Here is a 14,678-nt window from a genome sequence, read left to right as displayed (position 1 = left end):
TGACGCACCGCACCGCACCGCCCCTGCCGCTCCAGCTGTTCCGACCGCTGTCCGCCTGCTGTCTCCCGCTGGTCGCTGCTGCTGCCTGCCCTCATTTCCAATGCAGCAGCGACCATGACAGGCATCGCCGCTGCTTCTTTCTTTTCCAACGCTTGCAGGTTCGGGGGCTGCGGACTTCACTTCGAGTCTCTGGCCGAGCTAATCGTGCACATCGAGGATAACCACATCGGTAAGAGCCGATAAGTAATGAGCGAGCAATGACCGAGGTTTGTAGCTAGCAGAAGTGGCTAAATTAGCGAGCTAGCAAGTTACTTCCTGCGTCCTGACAACCGTGTTGCTAGGTGTGGTGGCTGTTGATGTCTATGTAGAGATATATTATAGTTCCTGTTCACCATCTACATTTCTTTACCACTACTGTATCACTGATTAGATAGCTGCAACACCAACCGAGCCGCACTGAAACACAGACAGGAAGACAGTTAATTTATGCTCCGTCGGCTCGCTCGTGCAATATTATTGCAGCGCAAGGCCCGGGCGCAGAGCTGCCTTCGAAGCGTCGTGAGTTAACTTGTAGTCTGCAGCAGGAACCAATGAAGCTACTCTTACTTAAAAGCTTGTTTCAAACCGCCTGACAACATAGTGCAGTTTTACTAACTTTCTGGAGATAAGGATGCACTCTTAAACAAATCTAAATTAGATCTCATAATTTAGTATATCATATTCTCATATTTATGACAAACCAAATCAATGTAATGAGTAACTGTGTAGTAATAATAATAATAATAATAATAATATGTGTCTATATTGATAAATATTCATTCCATATATCCCATATTACTTTTAACTGTATATGGTGTCTGCAGCTGATAAACCTGAGAAACTATCAAATTCTCTATAGGTTTCTAAAATAAAATGGCTTGCAATGATGTTCAACCTTTGTTGTGGCTGTCCACTCAGTGGAGGAGACTATGAGTAATGTATTGCCTAAAGTTGCAGTATTCCTTTCATTTACAAAAACAAATCACTCTTGAGATCGTATGAAGTCATCAGTGTTGATCAGAAATCCACAGATGTTACCAACACCATTACAATATAACCTCCTGCAAACAGCTTTGTATTATCAATTATTTGTTTTTGTTTTTAAAGCAGTTATCATCAAGTGGTTTTAAAGGATATGTCACCCAAAATCTGACCATCTGAAAAAGTAAAAAGTACCTTTAAAGACGACTGTGTTGCTTACCATGGTGATTTATAGATTTGGACTTTGAATTTGCTTCATGACCAGGACTATAACAAGTGTGTCACAGTGAAAAAAATCTACAATTGTATTATACCTATATTTTATTGTAATTTATGCATTAAATCATATCTAATCTCACATGAGTGTTGGTGTACAGTAACAACTGCAGCAGCTCATAGCATGCTTTCTATCAGTGCAAATGCTAGATAACAGCTGCCCTCCTGACTGCACATCAAGTCCTACCACAATCAACAGCGCCACCTCTAGTTCATGTGGGGTAAAACAATAACACAAGAACTCCCTGTTCATTATGGATCAAGCTATGAAAACATTTATTTGCCTCAGCTACTTTATGATACATTTTTCTGATTGAGTTATTTGTTTGACAATTGATGGCCATTATGTGAAAAGCAGTTGTTAGCTGTGAACCTATGCGCTTACAAAGCACTTTATATTGGTCAAAATCCCCTCTGTGTACAGGAAATAAGTAATATATAAAACTTTAAAGCATGGTATTGAGTATCAGAAATTCATTTTAGGATTTTAATTAAATCTCCAGGTGGTTGTGTGTTTAGTGCCACAGGCCGATGTATTTATAGCCCCTATTCACTTTATTATGTAAATACATAAAAACATAAAAGCAGCATATCACTATATATAGAAATTTGTGTATCACTTTATTTATTTATTTTGCTTATATATTTATTGTCTGTTTTGGTCCTCCATACAATATTTCTATATCCATGTATTAATTGGAGGGCATAAAGGGTCAGAAACTTTCAATTTAGTTTTATCTTACATACATGTTACATTATATTTTATATTATGAACTTCACATTTTAGCAAAGTGCTAAAGCATTTATATATTTTAACTAAGCCTAGTCTACAAAGTGAATTCCCTTCTTCACAGTTTGACACTCTTTTAGTTCCTACATCTGTTTCACAATCTAATATTTCAGACTCTTATTATTGAAGCTGACAAGGCCCAGCTGTCTCTGTTGTCCTTGTTTGTTGCTTGACTGGCTTTAATATCCTCTGCCCTCAGATTGAGTGCTGTGCATGTGTCCGAGGTGTTAGCCTTAGAAAAAAATGCTTCCAAATGACTTATTGGGGAATAATGAGGCAATTAGTTGGCTCAGAGTGGAAAAACTTTGCTGCCCCCCTCCTTTGTCCACTGGCCTGTGCCCACAATGAGAAGTGCGAAATCTTGTGCGTTGTGCCAAGTGCCTGTGAAGCATAATTACAGAGAGAGTGCTTGATTTGGCCTGTCTTCCTCCTCATCTGGTGGCCTGCTGCTCAAAGCACATTCTCCTTTATAATTAGGCGCCTGGAAAACAAGCACACATTCTTGTCCCCATTTTCCCCAGCCGGCCTGCTGGTCAGGTCTGCGAACAAGAGGTGGCGCTGCTTTGCTATTGGTGGAGGAGGCTGTCTTGAGCTGCCTGGTCTGTACAGTAAAAGCTTATGGTGGATATTATAGGCCAACACTTAATATAACAACTCATTTAATAACACAGCATAATGTGTCATACATTAACCAGCCCGCAAGGGCCAAACTTGATATTGAAAAGGATAATTTGTAAATGGATAAGATAAATAGGCTAATTAATAATTTAAAGAATACTTCTTATACTTGAACAATCATAATCCGTCCAAAGTGGATTTGTACATATTCATCTCTGTACTTTTTACTACAGTAACTTTAAAATATAAGAAGCCCAAAGACCTAATTGGTCATAGCTGTGATGATGTAGAGATTAAAAGCTCCATGTTCTTAATATAAACCCTTTCCCACATACAGCTACAGTATGTGGAAAAGTGTAATGCTTTTCCTGAAAAACTTGAAATCTAAAAAAAAAAAACGTAATCTCTAGAAACAAATATAAAATATAATTAAAATACTGATTCATTTCCAACCAACATCAATTGTGATATAACAAATTCAAAATGAGTCAGCAGATTCAAGTTGATAATATGAGTGCTGGGTGGTCCACTTTAGACCTTTGTGAACAAATGCAGCTAACTTTAAGAGAGCAGATGCTAATGAGCCCCAGAAAACACCAGAGGAAAGTTTTTAACAGTGAGCCTAAAAGTCATGTTAAGCTTGAGATATCTCCTCAATGGTCTAGTATTCTTGTGCGGCATGAAAAAATCTGCACGCACTAAGCCAGTGAGATGTTTGCTTTGTCACTGAGCGGCCAGGCCACTGTAGACCAGAAACAAATAGCGACCATGTTATGTAGACCTGAGGGTGTGTGTACTGCTGGGCCTGACGCACTGATGGCCTGAAGTGTCCAGGCTTCGGTAACAATGAGTCTGCTTGTTGCCAATTCTCACTGGAGGCTCATTTAGTAGATTTTGGTATGCACCCCCAAAATCTGCACGGAAGTAATAAATTTGGGAAGCAGTAACTAGTTCCCTGATCTGTGCACCTGGTGGGCCTAATTACATTTCCCCATCCCCCGACACCAGTGCTCCTGTTCCTGGGCGGTGACTGCGACATGAGGTGCTCCTGTACTCGATAAAACATTCTTCATAGGAGATGATGTACAGCCTGTGTTGACATCACACAACATGCAGAACAAATGTGATTCTTTTGTTGAAATGTGTTACTTTTCTTATAAGATTTTGTTCAATGCTTCAATGGATCATGTTAAATAGAAGATATTCTCCCATGTCAAATTCTACAGATAGGAGGGTTCCTCATTTACTATAGCTACATAAATTAGCCTAAAACTTTGTTATTTATTGGTTATTTATCATGTATTGTTTTGCAAATTGCGTAACTCTTCATTTAAAAACCTGGTGTATCCCTGAAATGATCTGATCTCTGTAAATAAATGTGGTCCTGAGAGCTGATATCCCACCTACTTTCACTTCTATGGAATAAGCAGAAGTGTTTGTCCAGCTTTCCAAAAATGCGGGTTGGTGAATACTGAGTACCTGCAATTCAAACATGAACATGGTCAAATTCACAGATGATAAATATTGGATATCAGTCTCAAAGCACATTGTGTTAAAAAATAAGAGCTAAAATGATTACTCGATTACTCGATCAACAGAAAGTTTGCCTGCAACTTTTAGTCACGTTACCGCGTTTTAGTCTTTTTTCAAGCAAAAATGATATTCACTAGTTACAGCTCTTCTGTTGTAATGATTTTCTGCTTTTCTCTGTTTTACAAGATTGTAAACTTACTATCTTGGGTTTTGGACTGTTGGCCATGCAAAACAAGCAATTGAAGTGTTGAGCTCTGAGAAACTGAAAAGTTTTGGCCATTTTGTACGCTAAACGATAAATTAAGAATATTATCGACAGCTTAATCGAAAATTTAAATAATTAATAGTTTTAGCCCTATTGCATATCCCAAATCCAGCTACCATATTATGTCTGCAATGACTAACAATGAATGTGTGTGTTTTTATGCATGTGTTTTAGTGCATGTGTATGTGTTTAATTTACTGTCTGTGCTAAGCGTATTTATAATAGATCATTTTAACCTCCCCATGTTTTTTTCAGTAACCCGCAAAGGCAGCTTACACATGGAGCTTGACTCAGTTTCATTTCCTCCTCAGAGGTCACATCGTAATGAATTACCTGTGCCACCACTCCTGGTAATGTCCCCCGCTGCTCACAGCCGCTATAAACATGTCACCATAATGCTCACCACTCTGCTCTACCCCACAGTGCATTTGGCCATGAGTGTGGATGGGAGAGCCAGACACTGGTGGAAATAAGAGAGGGAGCTGTGCGTGTGGGGTGTGTGTCTGTGTGTCTGTGTGTGTGTGTGTGTGTGTGTGTGTGTGTGTGTGTGTGTGTGTGTGCGCGCGCGCGAGCATGCACGTATGAGCGAGAGAGAGGGTCGTGGAGGCCTTTATGAGAGGGAAGCAGGCGTCACTTCCCCTGTTGAGGCCCTAATGAGAACATGTTGCATCATGTTTTCTGCACTCCTACACTGCAACCACTGACTCATTCAGTATATGCTCCCATACACATGCTTCACACACAGACACTAACAATAGGCATAGTCAATGCTTCATATAGAGAGGTTTGTGCGCATTAAGGCTAAGCAGGTTTGATGAACTGAGAAATATATAGGGTATATTGGTTTCGTGTTTTTTAAGGGGACATGTATCAGGGTTTTTAATTATTATAAAAAATAGGTAAGAAACACATTTTAAAAATGTAATGCAAAACCCCTAATGGAAGCATGATGCTTTTCTAATGCTGGGTGTAGTTTCACTAAATGTTTTTTAATTACTTAAAGTTTTTTTCTGAACTGCAGCAAATTAGCAGCTTTCTTACGTTTCCTCCATATCCTGATTTTTCTCTTCACTTTGCAGAGAGATAACTCTGTTTGCTGTGAACTGCAATTGGATAGAAAACAGAATTTGCTGAAAATGGAAACCTTGTGTGGAATCAGTTCTGATTTGAGTAAACAATTGTTTAAGTATGAGTATATTTCAGTAAAAATAAAACAAACAAATTAAAGAGCCTCATTATACATTAATTATACATAATGTTATATATGTTCTTGTCTACCTTTCTCTACTTTATACCACACCTGACGGGCTTATAGGAGCTGATTGTTTGCCTCTGGAATATGTGACGGTGAATAAATGCCCTTTTTTGTTTCCCAGAAGGCTTCTAACAGTCGGCCACCAAGGTGGACCACCTGCGTAGTTTGATTAGAGCGGTTCTCATCTCTACTTGAGGCGCCTTCGTACCTCTCCTTGACTGCTGGTGGCCCCAAAAAAACAGCAGAGTCTGCAGGGGAACTGGCCCTTGCAGGCCTCCCTTGCCCCAGTCCCCACCTGAGGTGTGTTTGATTTACAGTGTGTGGGAACAGATTGATCCACTGCCGTTTGAGCGGTCCGTGAGCAGGCCGCCCTTCCACTCCTTGAGTCTCATTAGGGATCTTAGGAGGGATTTATTGTGCACTCACGCACACACATACCAACACACAGTGCTCAGAATAGTCTCTGCACTGCCTCTGGCTTCTGGCAGGGGAATAGTGCCAATATGAATGTGTCTTTCCTACTCTGTGTTTCCATGACTTTGACTGGAGACTAGAGAGAGGTGTGCTGTCCTTCTCAGTGGGGATAAATCCACTGTTAATGAAACACTTGCTTAGGCCTTGAGAGAACCCTCCTGAGCCTTAGGCGCTGAGGTTTAAGCTGTTCTTAGAACCTACCTGCCAGTATCATAAAACGCTGCCACCATTTCATCGTCAACCAAGTGGCTTGGCCGTTACAACTGAATGGATGGTGCCCTGCATCTTTTATCGCCCACTTTTCTGTAAGACTGACATTGGTTTGTTGACCTAGATTTCTGCTAGACCTCTAAAATGTGTGCCTTTTCATGTTTACTTAAATGTGGTTTGGGTTGAGTTTTACTGGTCAACATCAACTTTCACCTTGTTCATGACAGAATTAAGCCAGTAGTTGACACTGTTAAATTAGAGAGTGCAGTCTGCGCTGTGTGTTTCTTTTATAGATGGTTATGTGTGCATGTGCGTGTCTGTACTTTCAATTTATACACAATGTTGGTATTCTTAAAAACAGTTTTAGCTTTTGTCAACATGCACAGATGTCTCATTATGGCTTCTAGATGAGTAGATGTACAGTATTTGTGATTCTCTCCACCTAAAGAGAAGTTGAATTCACTTAAAACAGTTCCCAGAGCTCATTTTGAGTGATAACCAGGTCACAAATTAATCACAGTGACTAAATTGTATTATTATGTAGAATTAAAAGAATACACAAAACATTTCACAAATATCTAATTTGTAATTCATATCTTGCGACTCTAGACATTCTCCAATATCGGTGCCAGTCTCTGACTTAAACAATACTTTTTTGTATGATTTCTTTTAAAGAATATATACGTGTTTCTACTAAATCATTTTTCCATTTAACAAAATATGCAAACTTCTTTATACAAGAACTTTACTTAACTAAAATGATGTCTAAAATTAGCTTTAAGTTTACTGTTTTAGTTCAGGAAATTTGTGATTAAGTCATAAAAAGTAAAGTAAATAAACAAGACTAAATATGACCCTGCAATTGTCAATACCAATTGTCAAGACAGTTATTGATAATTGATGGTGCAGAGCCATCTCAGTTGGTATTGACGTTCGATACCCAGCCCCAGTCTTGACCCTTCAGACACACCTTGAGAGTTTTGAGTGAGATCTCTGTTCCCATTACAGTAAACAATAGATCATCATCTAATGATATTAGAGAGTACCACAAAAAACTAATCGCTTCTTTGGTACAAGGGCTTTCTGTCCAGCAGACATTTAATAGAAATCTGTTTTGGGTGTTTTGTTCCAAACAAACAAACAGGAGGAAAAGCCCAACAATGTCGAAGTAATAATGCAGTATGACTCAAGGTTTTATTACAGCCTAGCAAAGGTGTTGCTTATCTCTTTAACCAGACAACTTTAATTACACTATTTCCATATGTTTTCTATCATTGGCATAGTCATTTTAAAAACATATTAACTAGGACTTGGCTGTTTGTTTTTGGCTTGCTGAATATGTAGATTTTTATTAAAGCTGCACTGTAGTCATTGTGCCTTACAAAAGCATAATATGAAAGTTTAATGTTACAAATAGCCTGAGGTGTAAGTGTTGCGTATAAATGAGTTTGTGGATGGAAACAAGCAATAGCTTTAACCACATGGGGGTAGCAGTCTTTCACAGCTCTGTCAGAGGTAGACAGGGAGGCTCAGCTGGTAAGTGTTGTTTTATAGGGCATCTCTCTTCTCCCACATGGACGGCAGTGGGAAGAGCGTTTGAAGTCAGGCCCGCTTCACCTCAGGGTGTGGAGATTGGCTATTGTTGTACATTTAGCACTGCTGAGCAAGATGAATGTCTGGAGCACAGCATGGGAAAACGCAGTATGTGTCAAGTGTGGTCATGTATGAGCAATGTGGCGTCTGCAGAGCAGCTTTTCAGAGTGCCATGAAAATTCAGAAGACAAGGCACTTTTGATGTAACTTTCTTCTTGTATATTTTAAATAAAAGTGTACAGTGTAGCAGAATATAGCTTCAGACATACTGAACCCTGCATTTTACAGTGAAATAGCCTACTAATGCAAGAGGACAATTCATTATGCTAAAAAACAATTTGTACATACGGTAGGGCTAGAGAAAATTAGTCAAGAAACCAGCATCAGCTTGGAAACAGTGCCCTTCTCCATCAACACTTAACTAAACAGTGACTGTAGTCTAGACAGTGGTGCATGACATCATGTTTAAACTAATTGTACTGCACATTGCACAATACTTGCATTTTGATTATTTTCATTAAATAGTTTTTATTAGCCTTTATTCTTTGAGTCAGCTGAGCATGCATGCTCTTTGACAGCCCAAATCCTCATATTCATGCACACACATTCATACCTGGGACTCACTCAGTTCAGCCACAGCCTGCTTCTGTCAGCCTGACTCACATAGTAAAACAAATACTAGCGTCGTCGCTGTCACAGCTGCTAAATATAAAAAAAAATACATTCAAACGCAATGCACATACAAACACAGAAAGCATAGAGCAACCAGTCACCACCCATATCAACCCTCGAAATCATAAAAAGTCAACTTAAAGAAGTGTGTGTGTATTTGCTGTAAATCCACCTGAAAAGTTTGCACTGATTATGTTTCCACTGTTTAAGCATTTAAACTAAAATCTGGACTTTAATTGCACCTGGTTGGTCTGGATGCCTGTTTGGAGAAGGGTTAGATCAGGGGGGATTGTGTAAAACTTCTCCATCCTCCCAGTGAAGCAAAGACTGCAGTGCAGGGGGAACTGACCATCCCAAATAGGGAGAAAAACCGTAAACTGCAACACAAAAAAACAATCACACTGCTATTCTCAATATTGATGTCTTAATGACAAGATTGAACCACTCTCTGTTTCTCTCGCCTACTCAGACACAGACCCCCGACTTCTGGAGAAGCAGGAGCAGCAGCAGCCGACATATGTTGCCCTCAGCTACATCAACAGGTAAAGAAATGTATATAATGAGATAACTATTATCGAGAAAGAAAGCAGCTGGATTTTCACTTATTCCTGCAGTAACTCAATTATAAGTAAATCTACTTTATAACTCTGACATAATTATTAAGTCTTTGGCCCCGTAAAGATGTATCTCCTCTACATCAGTAGTATATTACTGCTGTGTCCTCTGAGCTCCATTGAGGTTCTACCAGCAATTTCAAATGTCATCTGGTGGATTGCTTAGATGAATTGCTTCAGTATTTGGTAGCTGTTTTTTTTTTTTTTTATTGCTCTAGGTTCATCCCAGCCGTCTGTAATATGGTGCTTGAATAGTGGTTTTTAAAAGCCTTCTGCAACAAGCCAGTGTACAAGAAGGTCTGCTGTCTCCCTGCCTTCAAAAACACATCTTGATGTGGTTATCACTTAATTTGTTAATTCCACTTTTGCTTTAACAATGTCTATGTTAACATTTCATTTTTATGATACACAGTTACCAAGGACTTTACTATCCATCATAAACCCTGGTGTAAGGTTTTTTTGATGGGAATAGAGCCAATTATATGTTTTTTTCCCCAAACGTGTTCAACAGTAGCAAACCTTCAATAGCAGAACTTTGTAAACATCAGGGCAATCCCACAGTAACAAGTTGTACATTGAATGCACTTTTTATGAGAAAGGATCCTGTCCGGTCTTACATCCCACAATGCCAGGTTCATGACAGATGCTGCGCGGCGAGAACACGAGACCCTAAAGAAGAAGGTGCAGCCCAAGTTGTCTCTGTCTCTGACAGGCAGTCTGTCTCGCAGCAGTGTTTCCACTCCGCCTCGCCACACAAGTGGAAACCTCACCCCTCCAGTCACCCCCCCCATCACCCCTTCCTCTTCCTTTCGCAGCAGTACGCCTACAGGTACGTAACCGTCCTTAACACACTCACCTCTCTAGTTAGATGTCCAGAATGTAGTGACTGCTGGCAGTGAAATACATGTCATGCATTGTTTATTAAGCAAGCAGCAGAGTGGTGTAGCAGTTAAGGAGACTTACATTCAATCAGGAGATCCGTTTTCAAGACACCGTGAAGGCAAGCATCCACCCTGCTGAAGTAAATCTGAATCTCTGCCAGCTTAGATAGTGCTCTCACCCTCCTACATTATGAAGGAGGGTAATGGGTTAAAGAGTCAATGTCCTCTTCAGGGATGAAATAAGAATGACAAAAGGCTGCTTAGTTAATAAAGATTATATCAGTCCCTCCAGAAAAACGCGATTATGCGATCGCATAATTCAATGCATAATCAGCCAAAGTCCGCATATTTATGTTGCGGCCACATTTTTTCAAATATGCCACACTTTCGCCGCATAAATTGCCGATTTCTGCGCAAAATATGCAGGGCTTGCATGATTTCATAATCCCCGCATTTTCTTTGCAAAAAAGTCACATATATCTTAGCAGAAAGTTGAAAAATGTTGCGTTTACGTCACACAAAAGCAGCCATTTTCCCCTGTTGCCATGGGAACATCATGAAGTGATGTAATTACGCGACGTGAACATCATCGAAAAGCTGCAAACCCCGCGATGAAGCCATGATGAAACCGCAATTTTCGCAAGTTCCCGCAATTTCATCGCATAAAATTGCACAAATATCCCGCATATACCATCGCATTCTTTAAGAAAACGTGCCGCATAATCAAGGATTTTTGCCCGCAACAATCACAAAAAAACAAAAAACGCATTTTTCCGGAAGGACTGTTATATAGAATGAAACAGATGTCTCACTCACTGTGGTAGGTGAGAAGAAAAGCAGCTGTAACAGCTGGAATTATTATTTTCAATGAATATTATTATAAATATATATTTAATATATAGGGTTGGTTGTAATGGCTTTAATGGTAAATTGAATGATTAGGTGTTTGTATAAAATTCTACACTTGTGACATTTCACAGTTAAATTGTCGGTTACGTCTCAGTGTTTCGCATGACTGGGTTGAAGAACTCAACAGCTATGACTGAAAGTTTGGCGTGATATAACTTAATTATCCTGTAAGTAAAAGCATCAGCAGGAGAGGTTAGAAGAAATATTTTTAATAACACACATTCAAGCTACAGAGAAAGAGGGGCAGCTTCCATAGTCCAGCTGATTAGTCTACTTCACTACAGTGTGGATTACATAACAGAAAAAGTTTAGTTATTTCCCTTGTAATATTTTCCCATGTACTTGTGTACTTGTTTTGTAAAGTAAGCAGGCTTTAATGCTCTTATTTTTTGTTCTTGGGGTTTCTGTAGTTTGTCTTCTGGCATAACATTTTTAATTAGTTGATAAAAACAATTTCAGACCCCAAGACCTCAGTAAAATGCATAATGTTCTTTCCCACGATTGGCATATTTCAGTCTTTCCGGAAACTTGGGCATGTGAATCAGAATCAGAATCAGAATCAGAAAAAGATTTATAAGTACGTTTTTTACACATACAAGGAATTTGTTTTGGTGTTGTAGGTGCATGTCACACATTCTCTAAAATAAGTTAAACAAACAGGTTAAACAGAACAAACAATATAAGTATAAATATATGTATATATATATATATATATACACACACAGAATGTATTAAAATTTGAAGTTAAGTAGAGATTATGGGAACATTGCCCCAAAGCACATGTTGAAAACAGCCCACGCTTGTGAGCCTGAAGGCTCAAAGGCCAGGATTTCATTGTCACAGATTAGTCATGAAGTGTGCATAAATCAGACCTCCTTGGAAAGCAGTTTGTATGATTGCATGTCTGGTCGTGATGCCCTGAGTCTGTTTGACCTTCTGTCTTTCACCCTCCCACAGGTAGCGAGTGTGATGAGGAGGAGGTAGACTTTGAGGAGTCTGACAGTGATGAGTCGTGGACCACAGAGAGCGCAATCAGCTCCGAGTCCATCCTCAGTTCTATGTGCATGAACGGTGGAGACGAGAAGCCTTTTGCTTGCCCCGTGCCAGGCTGTAAAAAGAGATACAAGGTAGGTTTCACTCAGAATCTCTTCTTAGAATACACACTATAGATTAAACATAATGTAACGGTGTGAAATATCCTTACCATGCCCAGCGAGAGACCAAATGTGAGAGATATGTGATTTTATTTGCATATGTAAAATCAAAAATGATTCTCTGCTGTTGTCAATGGAAAATCAGTTCTTAGTTGATTACAGCATGTCAACATAGATGCATACATCTAGTCTACTTCAGTGATGTGGAGTTTTACAGGATTTTCCGTTCACATCTGGTGTGTGCGGTCGGGATAAATGATGTGCAGCTTGAGAAAATTGCATTGCTGACGTGAATGACAGAGTTATGGGCGATGACTTAGTCTGAGGCAGCAGGCAGTATTAGGCATGTGTTAAGGGGCAGAACAAGATTGAAGAACATGTTGTATTTCTCATTTCTATAGCCTACTGTCAACAGGCATCTTATTTTATATATACTTGCATATCTATAAATATATATATATATAAATGTAGAGAGAGAGAGAGAGAGAGAGAGAGAGAGAGACACACAGTTGTAGGAAGCACAGTTGTACATGTTAACTTATACGTGTAATTAAGGGATGGTTGGTTGTCATATTCTTTGCTTTATTATAACAGAATGTGAACGGGATCAAGTATCATGCCAAGAACGGCCACCGAACCCAGATAAGGGTGCGCAAACCCTTCAAGTGCCGGTGTGGGAAGAGCTACAAAACATCTCAGGGTCTCCGCCACCACACCATCAACTTCCACCCACCCATCTCTACTGACATCATCCGTAAGATGCGGCAGTAGAGACCGAGTGAGCGACCAGCACTCACCCTCAGGCCTCTTCCCAACCATCTGAACACAACCATCACCAGCAATGGCTGTTCCTCATCCCCCCCCCCGACCCCCCCCATCCTTAAAACCCCTTTTATTTCTCTCTCTCTTATCCCACTTTGCTATGACACTATTTTTGATTGCATGGTATAAATGTGTTATTATTCATCCTATCCTTTTATTCTGAATGTTGAATTTTTATATAGTTCAGCGTTTTGTATTTTGCACATTTAGGCTATCATTTATCTATTTCACTTAATTTTCTTTTGACATATGGTGCTCGTTGATGATGAGGGCTTCTTGTAGACCAGAGAATAGCCACACCAAGTCACGAGTAGCCTTGCATGTACAGTAGGGCTTTTGTAAAGGCAGTGTGAAGTCAGAGGAAACTGAGGAAAGATTTGGATGGTTTTTTTAGAGAAAGGACATTACCTTGCCTCTCTCATTTGTTCCTAAAAATGTGACAGAGGCAAATGAAAACAATCAGAATGTGTTTCATTATCTCAGATTTAATGTTAATAATCAGTTTTGGTTTCTTTTTCGTTCATATCACAAGTATTCCAAACCTTTTTTCATCTGTTTTACTGCAAACTCTTGTGTGTGAGCACCAAAGGATGATCTCAGGTGACGTTTTCAAGCATTTCAACACCAGAATCCTGCCCAAGTGTTCCCATTTATGCTATTGACATTGAGTATTTATGCTGTTAAGTGGAATCATGGGAACTCTTGTGTGTCATTCATTGTTGCCTAATGTTCTCGGCCACTTTCTGAAGACTTAAACAGTTTTCCTTGCTGTTTTACAGTGAAGGATTGAAGCACTTTTTGTAACAAGTTGCCAACGATTTAGCATTTTTTGCCAATATCTCGTTTCTGGTGTATGTACAGTTGCTACCAAAACGAGGCAAAAGGCCTTCAGAGCAGTAGTTTGTCAGTTCTACATCGCTCCATGGGAAGATGTATACCAAACCTTCAGTGTTTCCAGTATTGTGAGATGTCTGTATGTACAGTAGTTGCCTTGAATTGTAAACCATTCCAATCAGCACAGATCTTTATATGGCTTTATTTTGACAGTTCAGAAAAATTCAGTTCAATGCAGACATTACACAGACAGCTTAGCCCGGACTGTCTGCTGTGGATGGAAGAAAGATGGGGCCGACGTTAGCCATGCCTTTCGCACATTTATGTTGAGCTGTGAGATAAACACATGCAGCTTCTACTGTGTGCCAAAAAAAATAATAATGAACCGCAGATCATTACATGCCACAAGATTAGGGATTTATCAACTTTGAGCCATTAGGTAACATCTTCACTGCATGGATGTTAGTGTTAATAAACTATGGTCCAATTAAGAATTGTGACAGTATTGTACTGCCAGTACGGAGGAAAGTCTTTGATATAGTGTACAGTGAATGTATTGTTGTGTTTAGTGCTTTAAATTATATTTTCTTATGTTTCTGGAGTTTAAAAAAAAACATAGTATATGTATGAAATGGCAACACCAGAGGTTGTTTGGAGACACTAATGGTGATGTGCTTTTTTCTTCTACAAGCTGCTTCATGTAAACTTTTGTTACATTTAGAATAAAACTTCCTCTGATGTGTTCCTAAAGACTCCTG

At 39.4% G+C, this 14,678-nt stretch overlaps 1 protein-coding gene across 1 annotated transcript; it reads left to right on the top strand.

The window, feature by feature from the left end:
- On the top strand, positions 1-14,664 carry jazf1b (JAZF zinc finger 1b). The gene is made up of 5 exons (XM_078253134.1): positions 1-229; positions 9,176-9,248; positions 9,953-10,149; positions 12,068-12,237; positions 12,859-14,664. The coding sequence occupies exons 1-5, from the start codon at positions 115-117 to the stop codon at positions 13,033-13,035; spliced, it is 732 nt and encodes a 243-aa protein (XP_078109260.1). The 5' UTR covers positions 1-114; the 3' UTR covers positions 13,036-14,664.
- The last annotated feature ends 14 nt before the right edge of the window (positions 14,665-14,678 follow it).

This window comes from Sander vitreus, chromosome 6 (assembly GCF_031162955.1).
Source record: "Sander vitreus isolate 19-12246 chromosome 6, sanVit1, whole genome shotgun sequence".
NCBI lineage: Eukaryota > Metazoa > Chordata > Actinopteri > Perciformes > Percidae > Sander > Sander vitreus.
Note: the sequence above shows the minus strand (reverse complement) of the source record. Positions and strands in the feature narration are given on the sequence as shown.

What these genes read in the sequence shown, in the direction of transcription:
- jazf1b (XM_078253134.1), top strand. Translation starts at nt 115, where the DNA reads ATGACAGGCATCGCCGCTGCTTCTTTCTTTTCCAACGCTTGCAGGTTC. An exon ending in CATCGAGGATAACCACATCG is followed by an intron (nt 230 to 9,175) that starts GTAAGAGCCGAT and finishes TCGCCTACTCAG; the next exon opens with ACACAGACCCCCGACTTCTG. An exon ending in GCCCTCAGCTACATCAACAG is followed by an intron (nt 9,249 to 9,952) that starts GTAAAGAAATGT and finishes CCACAATGCCAG; the next exon opens with GTTCATGACAGATGCTGCGC.